This window comes from Vanellus vanellus, assembly GCF_965231255.1.
Source record: "Vanellus vanellus genome assembly, chromosome: 5".
Lineage (NCBI taxonomy): Eukaryota > Metazoa > Chordata > Aves > Charadriiformes > Charadriidae > Vanellus > Vanellus vanellus.
Genome location: NC_138910.1, coordinates 69,013,294 through 69,029,991, shown reverse-complemented (window position 1 = coordinate 69,029,991; position 16,698 = coordinate 69,013,294). Strand labels below are relative to the sequence as shown.

General features: G+C 41.9%; 1 protein-coding gene across 1 annotated transcript in view; it reads left to right on the top strand.

Moving 5' to 3' along the window:
• Positions 1-617: 617 nt before the first annotated feature.
• The window catches only part of ST6GALNAC5 (ST6 N-acetylgalactosaminide alpha-2,6-sialyltransferase 5), a gene marked incomplete at both ends in the record, with an annotated part of 75,711 nt that continues 59,630 nt past the window's right edge, over positions 618-16,698 (top strand). The window contains 2 exons of the mRNA XM_082484483.1: positions 618-683; positions 1,372-1,602. Coding sequence (XP_082340609.1) covers positions 618-683; positions 1,372-1,602 — 297 coding nt within the window. The remainder of the gene's footprint in view (positions 684-1,371; positions 1,603-16,698) is intronic.

Genomic DNA, 16,698 nt, shown 5'->3' with positions numbered 1-16,698 from the left:
AAAGCTTCTGTCAAAAGGTTTTGAAACTGGTTTTTAGGGCTTGGGAGAAAGAGGGTGGTGTTAGCGCCGCACAAGGAGTTGAGGGTGTCTATTTTTTCACTAACGTGAATGTAAAGTATCGCCTGAACGCTGCCGGCTTCAGGAAACCCAGCGAGCGGTGGGAGAATGACGAATTTTCCGCTAGAGAAAAACAAAAATAATGTAATGTGAGCGTTGTGCCCCGGTGCTACAGGCAGGACAGAAGGCTGGGCCGAGGGAGGCAGCCCCCGCCCGCTCGCCCGGCGCCCGCCGCGGGCCGGGGAGGCGCCGCCCGCCCGGTGCCTGCCGGGGGCGCGGTGCCCGCCGGGGGCGCGGTGCCCGCCGCGGCGATCCCCGCCGCTCGCCGCCCCCCCGCGCCGCCGGAGCAGCGCGACCGAAGGGGAGGCAGAAGTTAACTTCCACCTGCCCTGAAGCCGCCGCTGCGCCGGCAGGAGGGGGCGGAGGCGGAGGCGGAGGCAGGCGGGGCAGCCGAGGACCCGGCTCTGGCAGGCTCCGAGGGTCCGGCCGGGTGTAATTCCCCCCTAATCCCCGCCACGGCGGCGCTTCCCTGGCCGAGCCATGTCTGCGGCTTCCCCGCCATGCCGAGCCTAGCGGGGAGCGGGAGGACTGGCGGCCGGGAGGCGCACAAAATGAAGACCCTGATGGTAAGTGCATTGTTGGCACTGCTCATCCCGGCTCCGGCGGCGGGGAGGAGAGGAGCGGCGCGGCGCGGCGCGGAGCGGAGCGGAGCGGGGCTGCCCCGGGCACCCAGCACACGCTCCAGCCTTCCCCGGGCTGCATCCCCGCCGCTCTTCGGGATCGCGCGGAGGCGAACAAAACCCCGGCGGCCACGGCGAAGAACTTTCCGCCTGCTTTCTTTTATTCGTGTTGCTCGTGGTTTGGGGGATTTGCGTGTGTGTGCGTTTTAAGGAGCGTATAGAAAGCCGATCTGCTTAAAGGACGAGGCTGGAGGTAGCCGCGCGGGGAGGGGGGTGAGCGCTACAATCCCCAACACTCGTTAAAATGCACGAATGAGATGCCCAAAGGGGGACGGCTGCATGGGAATGAGAGGCGCGGGGGAACCGGGTACGCAGAGGGGAGAAGAGGCAAAGGAGCAGAGCTGGGGGAGCGGGAGCGGGGGAGGGAGGGAGGCAGGCAGGGGAGCGGGGCGGCGAGGGGCCAGGAGGAGGAAGGAGGGGGTTCCCCAGTTCTGTCCTCGCACTTTTGCCGGGTCTCTGGCGACGTGAAACTTGGCGGGCGCCGCGAGTGAGCCGGCGGGGAGCGGTGCGCCCCGCGGCGGGGGGACCCCGCTGCCCCGCAGCGCTGAGCCGCCTCTCTCTCTGCCCCCCGCAGCGCCACGGGCTGGCCGTCTGCTTGGCGCTCACCACCATGTGCACCAGCTTGTTGCTCATGTACGGCGGCATCGGCGGCGGCGGCGGCGGCGGGGGCCACCCGGAGCCGCGGCGGCGGCAGCAGCAGGTGGCGGCGGTGCCCAGCCGCCCGCCGGGACGCGGCCAGCACCGCCCGGCGCTCCCCGTCGGGGCCGGCCTCCTGGAGGGCTACATCAGCGTCCTGGAGCACAAGGTGAGCCTCCGGCCGCGGGGCCGCCCCTCTCACCCGGCCCTCGGGGCAGCCGGGGACTCCGCGCTGCCCCGTCCTCCCAAGGGGGCACCGACCCCGTACCTGCGGAGCTCTCTGCTTCCTGCCCACCGTGGGGCGGCGGGTCCGCGCCCGGCGGGATGGGGTGACCCGGAGCCTCGATGTCCGTGTTGGCTTCGCTGCCGTAAGTGCCTGGCCCTGGGTGCATGGATTGACGGGACCCCGTGTCCGGCCTGTGATTAGGTCTTTGTGGAGTGTTGGGTTTCTCTTCCCTTGCCCAGTAAGAAGATGGAGGGTGAAGTGTTTTCTTTCTGATGTTGGATGCTAGAGGTACACTACAAATGTTTATGACAGTATTAGGAAGGGTTAAAGAAGGAAGTTCAGTTGCTGGAAGGGAAAGTCAATAGGAAGGTGTTTATTCTTAGCTCATTTCGTCTTGGGAAACTGAAGAGAGGAGTATCTTCTGCACAAATGACCTTTTCATCCTCCTCCTGGGAAGCAGAAGTTGTCAACCACAGCCTTCATTCTAGAAATTGAGGGCACCTCTTTAATGGTGAACAAAATGATGTCCCTCCCCTTGACACAGGAATTACCAGGCTGGATTGTCAGACTGTAATACCCGTTTACCAGAGATAGGCAGACTAAGCTTTGATATCTCACAGGACAGACATAATGACATAAAGTGAGCAAGGTGACACATCCATGCTGAAGAGATACTCGAGCTTCAGTAATTTTCTCAGAAGGCAGATTCCTCTACTTCTTGTGCAGTGTTCAGTTTGTTGCATTTACCTGGAAACTCCAAGGACCCCTCTCTGCCAAAGCCCCGGATAATGTTTAGTACACACGCTTCTTACAGTAAAAATTTACTTTAAAAAATAAGCAAGGGAAGTGAGGATTCTTAACTTTCTCATGTTTTCACATCCAGACTGATGTGCTTCTGAAAGATATGTTGTCAAACAAGTTACTGAGCTCAGTTTAGAAGTACTGTGTGAAGATTAGTGACTTTGATATACAGAGATTTTTATTGTTCCTTCTGGCTTCACTTTCTATGCAAGAGTTATCTGTCGGGCTCTTAACACAGAAAAGCAGCTCATGATGGTTGCTTGTAAGCTTTATTTGCTTTCTTACATGGTTCTGGAAATTCTCAAATGTAATGTCTGTATAGAAAAAGCAAAAATTTGGCCATGGGACTCCCTACTGTGTGAGCTGTTGTAATTCTTTTTTTCTTCTTAAACATGACGATAATGATAAGGTGCAGGTATATACGCACATGATTTTTGTAAGCAGTAATAATTGAAAAAGTATCTACAGGTTTTTAGGGTGTATATGTGAATAGCCTTCTGACACTGGTAACCCCATACACTGATTTCTCCTGACTCCCAAGCACCCCTCATTAATAGAATGTACTTTAAATCACTATTCTGTTTTTTCCAGGGTAATTTTAATGTTTCCCCATGTTTTGGAGAAAGCTGATCCTCTGGCTTTTTAATATATTGTAATATGGCCCAAACCCCACAGATACTCCATTTCTGAATTTCATTTCACATAGCTCATGCCTCACAGTAGTAATCTGCTGAAGCTTTAATAACTTTTCCATGTAACTTCTGGGGGTCAAAAAGACAACTGTGTAGTCCCTGCTGCATTCCCAGCTTGCTTTGTCTTATTTTAATGCACACGAGATCATGCAGAGAGATGTGCCACTGTGGTGTACAGAGCAGCGAGGACACTGTATTACCACAAGGAGATGATGGGGGAGAGAAGGGCTCAGATTTGTATTTGTTTTAGTATTTTAACCGACCCATGGATTTACAATCTCAGAATACATACGTTTCCTGCAGAATAAAAAATGGAGAATGCACAAGATCACTGACATTAATGGTTTGGAAAAAGAAGGATGCAGAATTGGGGATGATGATGATAGGGAGAGAGATTGCAAGACCTGAGAAATGGTGAAGAATTTTCAGACAATGTTGGTTTGGGGTGAGACACTGGAGACTGCAGAGAAGACAGTTTGAATAGCAAGCAGCGTAAAAGTCCAGCCCAAAGTGAGAGAAAATGAAGGAATCAGGGAGGTTTAAGGAATGTTAGGAGACCTGCAAGAAGAGAGCAAGATAAAATTCTGTAGCTGTGAGAAGGACATGATATTTGAAGAGACGGGGACGTCTGGAAGGAGATGAAAAGTACCTGTTGTATGAGGACAACAGGCTTGGAAAGGTAAGGGGAGAACGACTTCAGCAATGATTCATGTTATTTTGATGGTACAGAGGTGACAGTGTGAAATGACAATGAATGGTAGATTTTTCACAATACAGCCTCCTTAATTTTCCATATAGAATCTTGGGATTATCTGTCAGGTTGAATGACTTGAAGCTGGATGACCATTAAACAAAATTCATCCATGGTATGTGTTTGTGCATGAATGGAGAGTTAACAGCAGACTAAATGTCTAGATCATTCAGATCTAGGAGCTGAAACACGTTCTTAACTTTGGAGAGACTTTGTTTCTGGGTCTCATAGTTCGCTTTAGTATGAAAACCTAGTTTCATGTTTGTGGTGGTGTACCCGTTTTGATGCATTTAATGAGAGCAAGTATGCACATGTATGTAAAAGCTATATGATAAGTACTAAAGTTATTATTAATCCATAATACAATTTAAGTATTGGCACGTACAGAAGCTCTGTTATGTGGTAGCATTGACATTTCTCTTCAGGGGTAAAATTTAACAAATGTCCGCATTGTGAAATATCACGTATTACAAATGTCTATCACTACTAGCAATACGGCTTATTTAGTAGTGCTGGGTGATCACGCATGGAAACTATTTGCCAGAAAATCAAGGTACTTAGTAAAGTATCGATGATTTTAAAATGTAGCTTGCAATATTGTAATTACCAATTATTTTCCTCCTTTTGTTTTATATTCAGTAAGAATCGTAGTTCCTCATCCATCCTGTCAAGATAAGCAGGCAGTCTCTACAAATACAGCTGAAATATGTGATATTCTTTTTACTGGGTTGAAGAACCTTTTTGCAGAAGTCTCTTGTCAGTGGGTCAGATTTGTGACATTTTGTTTCTTAGTGCTTGTTTTCCCTGAATCAAGCAGCACAGATCAGAATCCACCTTCTTAGCTTTAACAGCCTTTTGTAGTTTAGCAGTGCAAACTTTTTGTTGCACTGAACTCTTAAAACAAGAAAATTCAGAAATGCACTGGACTCAGAGATCCGTTCTTGGCATTTCGCCTCTGCACATCCCAGCCCAGCAACAGTTGACAGTCATTGTTGAAGGACATTTGAAATGAATGAATGGTGTCTTTTTTGATCCTAATAGCCAGATGTTTATATCCTAAAACCTCTCAAATTTGGAACAGAAAGCATGGTTTGCTGATAGTTGCTATTGAGAGGTCAAGGACCAAAACAAAGTGCAGAAGTAGCAGCTACCCTTCTAGTTTGAGGAGCTGTTGCTTCCTACAGAGGCACGTTGGCAGAGTGTAGCACCGCTTAGCTATTGCATCTGTTCTGCAATTAGTAAGGACAAGAGTCCCAGACTGTCAAACTAACGTCTTTCATGAATTCTTTGAGTGTAATCCCGAAATTAAAGAGGCTTTGTCCCTGGTGTCGAGGGAAGCAGAATTATGCTTTTTCATGGGGAGGCATGGGGATAAGAATTTCTGTTGATTTATCATAGCGCTAGCAAGAAATTACAATGCTAATATTTTTAAAGCAATTACTGCATACAAATAAGAGACTGTTAATGAAAGTAGGAAACCTAGCACTATTCCGGAACTTGCAAGAAATAAATATTTAACCATTATATTACTATTCTGAAATGAATGTGAGAACATGTCTCTGGATAGTTAAAAAGCTTTTTACCCAGTATTGACTCAACAGTTGGAACTGCGAATAAAATATGAATTTGTCACGTATGTAATTGAATGATATTTCAAGCCACCAAGGATTCTGTTTCTCATAAAAAGAATAATCAAAATCAATCTTGCAGACAAAATGTATCATTTATTAGAACCATGTTTAAATACATTAAGAGAGCATTGAGATCAACATGATAATTTAGGTGATCACAATGATTTCTTAATTTATGGTAATGCAAATTATCATATGCAAAGAAATCTTTGTGATTCCTTTAAATTAATGCAGATCAGAGAATAGGTGTAGTTAATGAAGTGTTTGAGAAAGAGTCATTCTGCAAATAGTGCTATAGCCCCTTAATCTCTGAGACGCAATAGGTTGTTCTGGGATGAAACTATTTTTGCTGGGATAGTACACTTAAAATAGCAAGGGATCTTACCATGTTTTATATTCTTTTTAATAAGTATTAGATAGAAAGAGTTTGCAATTTGAATTTTTACCTAAATAGTTAAACCATTGATGGTTTGGGGCTGAATAGTTTGTGGGAGCTTACTAAACCAACCTTCATAACTAAGTTACGTGGAGATGGGAAGGAATTAAATTATTTTGAGGGTTTTAGTGTCTTTTAAATTAATTTGTCACAGAATCATAAGGTATCTTACAACAAAACAGCTTGCCTTGCCTGAGGTGGGATCAAGTCCACTGTGTTGAAGTAAACCATGTACCATGATTTCATTACATTTTCCTATTTGCCTCTGAAATTCTTACCTGCAAAGGAAGGAGCACAGGCTTTGTTATGCAATTAAGTACTTGACGGAACTTTTATTATGTGAGAGATCCACAAGGGGGAGACTTTATTCTAGAATAACCTTGTTGGGGGACACTTCCATCTGTCAGAGATCAAAAAGCCCCTTGTTCAGTGTTTTGTTGGTTTCTTGGCTTTTTTGTGTGTGTCTTTTGAGGTACTGTAGTTACCTTTTACTCTGATAAACTGTAGGTTTGTTAAAACCCTCATGCGATTGACAGAGTGAAAAAAAAAAAAAAAAATTAGGACCATGACAGTCAGAGAATGTAACTGAATATCCACAGGCACAAAAGCAATTGCTTTACCAGATTTACCCAACATTTGAATTATGACTATCTTGTGCTTTACATTTCCTTGCTTTTGAGCTCCTGCAGTAGTGGGCTTTTTCAGCCTGACAAATCCTAATACTGGTTTCGTTCATTTTGATGACCCTTGTCTAAAATTTTTAGCAGCTTCCGTGTGAGCTAGATAATAATACATAGTGTGCAATACATAGCACACAACAATGATAGGAAACGATGGTACATTTTCCTGTTTTCCAGGTTGCTTGGCACCTCTGCAAAAAACCAGTAGTCCTAGCCTGGCACTGTTCCTATTTAAAATGTGCTGAAAATATTTTCAAATGTTTACATACAGGTATCAGGTAGCTGTGCAGTTTATGCATTTATTTTATGAAAAAGGCCATATTCTGTAGCTGGATGATTTTTTTTATAGAATTATTACTGCAGGGTCTGCTTGAGAAAGAACACAAATGTTAGCTATCCGGATAATAAAAGCAAGTAATGCTTTGCAGTTATCACTTGCCTAATTCTTTCTAAAATAAGTGCTGTTAAAGATGAAATCTAACTAGTAGAGGTAGTGACTCCAGACAGACATCAGGACCTGTTGCTTAAAAGAATAGTCTAAAAAGAGTACAGGTGCTGTTAAATATTCAGACGTCCCTGAAAATTGAAAGATGTTTGGAATGCACCTAATACATGGTGATACTATGGTACTACATTCATTTATGTGACGCGATGCATAAAAACCTACCGAATCACAAACTAGTTGTGTTCTGATCATTCTCTGGTTATTGAGAAGATAAAGGAGAGTAAGTCATTATAGTGATGCTGAAAACAGAGGAAGTATTGGAGTTTATACCAGGTGAAGATCTTGCCCCATGTAATTTGTGACATTTTGTGATGTAGCTTTATTCTTTCATAGAAACTGAAGCAAAAAGATTATTTCAGAGACTATATCACAAAATCTTGATTGATTTCAGTACAAACGTAAATAGTAGGTAGATGGTCAGGTTAAGACTGTTAATGCAGAATTGTATTTTAATTTTCTCACATTTTAAAAAAGTCACATCGCACAGCAACATCCAATACCATGAAATTGGTCATAATGTGTTATCTTGTTTTTAGAACTGACTAAGACAAAGTTCTTTTTTTCTTTTTTTTTCTTCGTAGAAGAAAAACTGCAGAAGCATGAAGATGGTTTATTTATTTTGCACTTCTGGTTTTTGATTGATTCTGAATTATAGCCTTTATCCTGAATCATGAAAAGTGAAGAATGGCTCTATATCCTCTTTCCTGTTTTATGAATATCCTATGCATCATCTTTTAATAAGTGGGTGCTGTCTGTTTCCCTTGTCTGCTTCCCTATCTTCTTTTGTGAACATGCAAAATTCTTCATTCGATGGATATGCAAAATACTTCCAGGCAGGGAATTGGTGACACTTTGTCTGCTAGTGAGATTTGCCTGTCTCTCATGCAGCCCCCCTCCCCCCTTTTTATTTTTTTCTTTTCATTTTCATCATTAGTTTCAATGACCACATTTATATTTCTGGTACATGCTGAAGTATATTATATTTGATAACCATTTGAAGTTGCCATATTGTGCAGTTTTTGCACACAATCTTTCACTGTGAGCATTTTAGGTTATTTTCATCTTCCTGTGAAGACAAAGTGTTCTTTTGAAGGGTTTTAATCCTTAGTGGAAGCAAGTCTGAACTAAATGAGATTTTCAATGACAGGAAATGTAATTTTTTTTCACAGCTGATGGATATCTCTCAATTGAGTTCTTTAAGTTCTCCCTTTCTGCTTGTCCTGGGGCATAAGTGGATATTGAGTGTCATCCGAACTATGTGATATCCTCAGAACAATAGACTGCAGGTAGTTTGACCTTCCTTATTAGTTTAACCTGTATTGCTCAGTAATGCTCCGTATGCACATCCTTGATGCTGAGGTGGCGTTGATATGAAGAACTCAGTGTATTAATTGAACTTCTAATTAGGGCAATTATGATCAAATCAGCAGACATTTGGTGCTGATATAAGCAGATGTGACAGCCCAAAAGCTACTTTGAAGGTGAGATGTAGCGTCATGATGTTTCACCTCACTGTTTCACCTCGTCCCTAAGCAAGCTCCATTAGTCATCACTCTTTGGCTCTAACGGTTAAAGCTTCAAGTGTTAAGACCAGGTTAATTACTGAAGTTTGCTATGGGCTGGAAAAGCAAATATTTTCAGTTCAGAAACTGCTGTTAATTGTGCTCCATTGTAATTCTGAGAATACCCAAATACAGTTAAGAATAAGAGTCACGTAGGACGCGAGGGCACAAGTCAAAGCGGAAACCTTCTGTCTTCAGAGAGGCTGTTTGCAACAGAAGCGCAAAATACAAATGGAGAAGCGGAGCTCTGAGGTGCCCCTTGATGGTGTTACATGAAAGACAGAGTTGGGTGCTGAGAAACGCGTACGCTTTTCTGTACAGAATATACCACATTTGGACTGAGGTGAGGCAAATCCGGTAATACTGTTAGTGCCTGGGCTGCATTCAGAGAGACATACAACGTAAGAGAAATACACCAGACTATTTTTTACACAGTGACAGTGAACTAGTGCAAAACGTTAATTATCCAAGAAAAGGGAACAGTAATGGATTTATATGGTGTACAGGCAGCGTAGATCAGGGGGTTTTAAATTCAGATTTAATAATCTGGACTGTGGTAAGTAACATAGAACAAGAATATATAAATGTATACTTAGTCATTGAATACAACACATTAAGAATTCAGTGCAGCTGTAGAAAAATTTCCATTACAGAATGGATGGCTTAGTAAGAAATAACCTGGAAAAGTGGAGGAGAATGTTTCTCAGTAAACAGTCAATACATTAGGAATATGTATTTTTCTTTAGCAAATATTATATTTTGGTTTTAGTATGTTATTAGCATCCTCAGGTATTGGCATGATGTTAGTATTGCAGAGACAAAATATTCTGTAAAATTTGCACTGTTGGACAGTATTAAATTAGAATATATCTTGCCCTCAGCTATAGTAGGTCATAAAAGTAGATGTAATAACACTCAGCACAGCATCAATCTAGAGTTATCTCTAAGGAAAAGAAAAATTCAACAGCGCAAGTTTGTGCGAGTGTACATCTGTATCGAGCTTTGTGCACAGGTAAGTGAAAGGAATATTGTTATGCTTAAGAAAGGGCTTGCTGAGAAATAGGCTTCTAGAGACTGCGTTCATCACCAAGTCCTTGCTGCTTACCAGTATGCCCGCATGAGGTTAAAACCTTCTCTTCCAGGTTTAGACACCAGGCCGTATGTTGTAGGTAGCGACGTGAGTTACATTCGGGCTCATTACCTCCTAAACTTTCTTGCCTGTGTTGCGTTCTCTGTGGATAGAGATTTTTATTCTGTTTCAATGAAATGCACCCTTGTGACTTGTATGAAACACAAGCATCTGAGGAAGCACCTAACAGAGGCACCTGGCAGGAAGGTAGCACATGGTGACGGGCTAATAAAGCGTGATGCAGAGATCCCTCAGCTAGTGGAGGCTGGGTCAGTAAGTCTACGTAGCGTAGTTCAAGACAGGCTTGTTAGCTTGAGTTTGAAAGTGGAATAGTCACACTGTATCTGAACAAATAACACCTGACTGTTGGTAGGGACATTTCTTCTGGAGTTGGGCTGGCTCTGCACTGTGCTTTCTGTGGCTTACAGGGTCAGGATGGGCTGGAGCCACGCAGGGTGCCTAGGGAATGGTGGTACAGACATGCCCCAGACATTTCTGGACCATACTCAGGTGCAGTGCCAGGGACTGAAACTGCATTTGAAATACTAGCTGTTCTTTAACTTTAGCCATCCAAACTATATATACCTTGTACTTGCAGACCGAACATCTGGCCACAGCAAAGATATGTTTAGAAAACATTACGATATCCAAGACTTGTCCGCAGCCCTTATGAGAAAGCTTTTGGCCAAACGCATGGAAGCATTACTCTCCCAACCTTATCCTCAGTCTTCACGCAGAGCTCAGAGGCTGACAGGGAGTATGTGCTGCTGTACAACCTGTGCTCTCCCTTCCCTGCTCCGCTCTAGTTTTCAGTATGGCATCTTTGGGTCAGTCCGTCAGACACTTGGCTAAATTTCATCCTTGGAGATTAGAATAATGACAAATGTGCTCCTATATTTGGTTGATGTCCGTTTTATTCCGATGCTACTGTAAGAGGGATGATTTTGCACATCTCAGTACATTGGTTCACTCTAAAATAGGAACATAAAACCTCAAAATACGGCCAGTGGTCTGACTGCAGCTGCCAGAGTGATGCAGGGTTCATACTGTCTGTCCTTCCTCAGCTCATCTGCCTGTGCCCGCACAATTGTAGGTGAACTGCTCTTTTTTAAAACACTTTGTATTTTATTTAGATGATTCCTTTCTTATGACTTATATTCCAGAAAATGCTCATTATTGGTATTTTGGATGACTATCCAAAACACATTTTACAAATGAAAAACTTACGGCAAAGTCATTGCTATTGCCATTCGTTCATCTACTTATGTATTCTCTTTGTAACGCTGCTCTGGATTTCTTTCTGTTTTTAATAGTGATTCATGAGCCTTACGAAGACTAACACAGTTTGTTATAATATTGCTCACATTATCCATGAGAACTACCTCGGACGTGAACGGGACTATACATAATAACCAGCACTTCAGCAAGCGTTTCCCCCTCTTGCCAAGTGCCAGCTGACGTGGTGTCTGAGCATATGGCTATATGGGATTTTGCCAGCAGACGAGAGCAGGCTCTGCCCTCCCTTGGAACTGGTTGGAGGCGCACCGGCTCTGCTCTGGCAGCTGAGGAGCTGCAGTTAGCATGTTGCTAAGCCAGAACTAATAAGATTGACTGAGAGGCAGGGTTGATTATCTTGGGCTCAGCAGCCTATTGAGTGTGGTTGTGTAGCTTACGCCGTAGAGCTTCTCTGCGTCCTACAGTCTCCATGCACGGGCAGAGCTTGCTTGTGGTTGGTTGTACGGAGCGTGGTCAGCGTTGGCTCGCGTCTCCCTGCACAAATCTGCGAGTCCATATCCTAATGGTTTTCTAACCCTGCTCCAGGGGAGCGTTTTCAGTCCGCTGCCGCACCACCAAGAATTTCCTACCTAATACGACTGGAGGCTATAGGTCCAACCTATGGCTTTATTGTGCAATTGCACACTTCTCAGTGTTCAGTCAGAAATCTTACATACCTCACGGTACTCTTGTGACTTAAATTTTGGTCATTAGATTGCCACGTGTTTAGTACACTTAACAAAAAAGACTATTTTTCTGCATTTATCTTTTGTACAGCAGCCTAATATGATAGATGATGTTGTGGATCGGGTTTTCAAAGTTTGAAATGAGACCCTAAATTAAGTTCACAGAGCATGCTTTAGTCATCTAAGTCATGATTTATGACAAAATCTGCTGTTTTCACTGGCCATATACTTACCAAAGAAAAGATTTTAATTGCTTTGCTTTAGAAAATCCTGTTTGAGAATGAAGCTAAGAGGTTTTTTGTTTGTAACATGGCTATTTCTATATAAATAGGTTATTTCGTTTGTACTGTTTGTATTTTCATTTGTGCTTTCTGGTATTCTTACCATGTATATTTCTTTGGAAATGTTGATGACTGTATCTTAATTTCGGTCAATGAAGAATTTTTGCTGACAGGATATGTAGTAATATCTTCACTAACGTACGACTGCTGAGCCTTAACGTTATCCTTTCTGTATTTAATTATCATATTAATTGATTTAATTTTAATATATCTTTTAATTTTTATGAATAGCCAAAAGCTCTGGTTTTTTATAATTAGAATCAAACCCAGGACTAAATTCTTCACTTTCGCTCTCTCTGCTTTATGTCTTGGTAGCAGCACAAAGAAGCGATGAACCTAGTAATAGATATGCTGAATATTCTTTCTCTCTCAGGAGTAGTGTTGGTGTATCCCTGATGGTTTAAGGGCATAAATGAGGTACTTTGTGCAGCTGGTAGATGTGGAGGAGGGATATCGGGGCCAGGAGGGTATCTCTGGTATTAATGTGTCTGATTTCTTCCAGCACAGTGATCCCTTTTGATCTGCAGCAATTTGTGCGATACAGAACAGCTTTCAGGGTATCTTTAATTATGCCTGTGGACGTTTTGGCCTGGAAAGTGAAATGAGGCTTTAGAATCACCTTTCACTCCCAGCTGTGCTGATTTGAAACTTTGCACAGCTTGTTACCCACCTGTAAGCGTAGGGATCATGTTTCTGCGCTCATGAAAGACACTGGATGTGCAGCGTCCCGGGAGTCAGTAGAAAGTGCAGCTGGTGCTCAGCCTTTCTGTCAGAGCTCTCACTGCTGTCAAGGCGGAATAGCAACATATCCTATACGTTCACATACATATAACCTGTAATAGCGCATATCTTCAGATCAAATCTAGATTGGAGACAGTTCACAGGACCTGAAAACCTGTCTTCGAGGTTTCATGTTGATATGGAATACAGTGAAATGGCTGCGTGAGGAGCACCTCAGAAATAGAGTTGATGCTAGAAACAAAGCCATTATGCTTACATCAGTGCTCTCAGACACATATAGAATAAATTGATTGATGATAAGATGCATCAGCTTTATTAAAGTTTTTCAGAAATGATTTTTTATAATTATGCCACTTCCTAGGGATATTTTTCAGTGTGTTATGAAGATGACATCCTATTTGTAGTGCATAATGTGAAAAAAATGATTTTAACATGACAATTAGTGTCCTAACATTTGAACTTTCAGGTATGATGGTTAATTTTCACGGTCTATAGCAAATAAAAGAAGAAGATTAATTCCACTTGAAGGTGCGGGAGGTGATCTTGGCCATGTCATACTGAGACCAAGGACTAACAGTTATTTAAGTTCTCAAGACTTTAAAATTGAGTGCATTGCTCACAGGAAGTGCATGAAAACCTTGTGACTGAGACCAGAGGTAAAATCAGCTGTAACAGAGCAGTGCGTAAACCAGTTTAGCTGAAATTGTAGTCCCATCTCCTCTTGATTGTGGATGATGAGGTTGCATCTGCTTGTCTTTTTTTTTTTTTATTGGAATTGCTTTTTTGTATACCAGTCTGTGCAAAGCACCAAAACTTGGAAATTTGAAATGAAAGTAATCTTAAAAAACTAGGAAGTTTTCTAGTTCCTTTTTTGTTTCGTTTGGAAAACAAATAGATCTGTCAATTTTTTTTTTTGTTTGTTTCATATCCCATACTTTACATCAGTAGAGCTACTGAAAATTACATTACACTCTGTTTATTAAAGTTGTGCTCCTATGCAGTAATACACATAAGACATCTTATACTGCCTTAAGGATTAAGTTAAGCTCCTTTGTCAAGCCTGTTGGTATGGCAGGACTGTTAATCTTTAACTGTCAGAGTCTGGTTAGATCCTTCTTTAGACTGAGGCCATGTCTAAGCGCAAAGAAATTAAAACGAACCAACTCTCCTAGTATTTATGCCTTCATATTTTTGCACAGAACAATCAATAAAAATAGAAGCTGTGTTAGACATACATATTTCTATAAGAAGATTGCATTTCAAGCTCTTATTTAGCAGCATCATAATTTGCTTTATGTTTATGCTTGTGAAATACGAAGACAAAGTTGACAGAAAGTGTTCAAAATATTAAATTCATGAAAATAAGATGTGGAGTGGGTGACAGCTCATTGAAAGGAGGACGGGGGAAATTTTGTGAACCTACAGTTCCTAATTAAAATTCCATAGCGTTGTCTACAGTATGTTAATGTTTTATTACATCAGTAATTACTCTTACATTTTCCTTTCAAATTACAACAATAAGTCAGAAAAGAAGAAATGTGCTATAGTTGCAGCATATTTAGGCAAGGCAAGACTTGAAACAAAACTGTATGAAAAGAATGGTGAAGGTGGGAGGCAAAGTTAAATTAATTGTGAAAGATTAAAGGTAACATTTTAGCCCCAACAGGGTATAAAACTGGTAGTAAGAAGCCATTGTATTGTGCTGTAGGTAGCAAAGGTTTACATTTCACAGTGGATGACAGTACCATTTAATTAATGTTGTCCTAGCTAAAACTTGTGAAGAGGAATTTTTTAATAATTATCTGATGATAGCCAGCTAGTGCAATTTGTGCAAATATTCATTCCAAGTGGTAGCATAATAACCCAAGGAAGTGATACAGGTTGTACGTTGAAGCAGTAGGTAAAACATACTACAAAGAAGCTTTTGAGTGTGGTAGATGCCTAAATTGTACTTTTCTAATCAGGCCATATTTTTTGAAACAATAAGAAAAGAAACTCTCAACAAGTAACAATTTTCTTTCGCATTCTCCTTCAAATACAGTTTCAGGTGGCTGCTTTTATATTTTACACACACATAACCTTCCCATTTTCTGAAACAAGAGGTTCTTTCCCTCAACTCATTAAATAATAATACTTTGTACTTACATATCACCTTGCTTCTGAGGGTTTCCCTGTGCCATAGAAGCATTAAACGGAGACTTCTGCCTTAAAGTACAGAAGTATGAATTCCTTATGACATAGGGGGATAGTGAAACAAAAATGCTCAAACCATAATTTTGACCAGGAAGGGATTCCAGGTAGGAGTTTGAAAAGTGCTGAAGTGTTAAAAAACGAGGGGCCTCAACCTCGGGATAGGTGCACCGGCAATCACTTGAGATACCTGACTTTTGTGTATGGCTTGGAAGTGAAATTTCAGACCTTGTGCTACGTAATGCTGAAGTTATATACAGTGGATTGGGTGAGTTTTGCTCCTGAAATGGATTCGAGATACCTATTCTGTGTAGAGCAACCCAACAGAAAAATACTTTAGTGCACTTTTCAGGCTGGCCCTCCTTCTTGGACAGGATCATGGTGGAGGATGGTATAGCCCAGATAAAAGATAACAACTGAGGACGCGATTTGTGGTCTTGAGTTGGGGAGCTTGCATGGAAATTATGTGTAAAGCATTTAAGTTTCTGCTCCAGAAGCTGTTAAAGCACATATTTTGAGAAGCACATAAATTGGAAATTACAGCGTTACCTTGTAACTTTCCAAAGAGCTTTCTAATCTGTTTTACTGAACTGAGTAACTCCCTTAACTTCATCATATGTGGCAATGTTCGATGTCCTGCGAGGCTGCCAGATTTAGCCCCTGTCAGGTCATAGTCAGACGCACAGAAAGAGCAGTCCTTAAGCGCAGATTGAGATGGTGGCTGAACAAGGCTTTTGAAGACCACACTTCTGGTTTCGGCTTTCAGGTTCTGTCAAAGTGTCATCGACTGTGTGTGAGACGCTGAGATCTCACTCTAAATTAGTACGCAGGCGCTTACATAAATTACCTGCTATTCAGAGCATGTTGAACCACATGCATTTCGCTACAACTCTGGTGACTTAGGGCAGGTTAACTCTTAATCGTGGTATTTGATGTGCGCAGCAGGGCTGCACAGTATTTGGGGCTCTAATAAACTTTAATGGGGCGTGCAAATACAGGCACTGAACAACGTTACATAGGCACCCTCAGGTCCTTAGGAAAACAGCCTATTCCTCACACTGGCACTGACTTGTTACAGACATTCATTATTATGCTTTAAAATATTTGGTATATATTTTATATTGTAGTATATTGTGCGTTTGGTATCTATTATATGACATATTGAAAATGTATTCTGTTTAAAAATCAAATATGTGAATTTCATTGATGGAGAGGAGAATCATGATAGCAAATTTTAGATTTCTCTTTGCATACTCAAGTAATCCCATCGTATTTTAGTGTAAATAAAAATAAAATCCTTGCTGGAGTGCAGAAGATGACCAACAAATAGGATGACTTAAAACATATTTGAATATAAATTTTGTGCTTGTATAAAGTACCTTACTGATAGTTTTGGAGTAAGAAATCTATGACAATTCTGTGAAACAAGAACAGTTTTGGAAGAGCAGGAGCAATCTTGCCATATACCTGGAAAGGTCATTTTTAAGTGCGAAGGTGGAAGTAGTCTTTAGACTGTCAGCTCAGTCCTTAATCTCTCTATGAATGCTGATCCCGAGGTTCCTTGGACATTAAGTTGTGGCAGAATCACTTGTGGTGAGGTGGTATTTTATCTAGTAGGT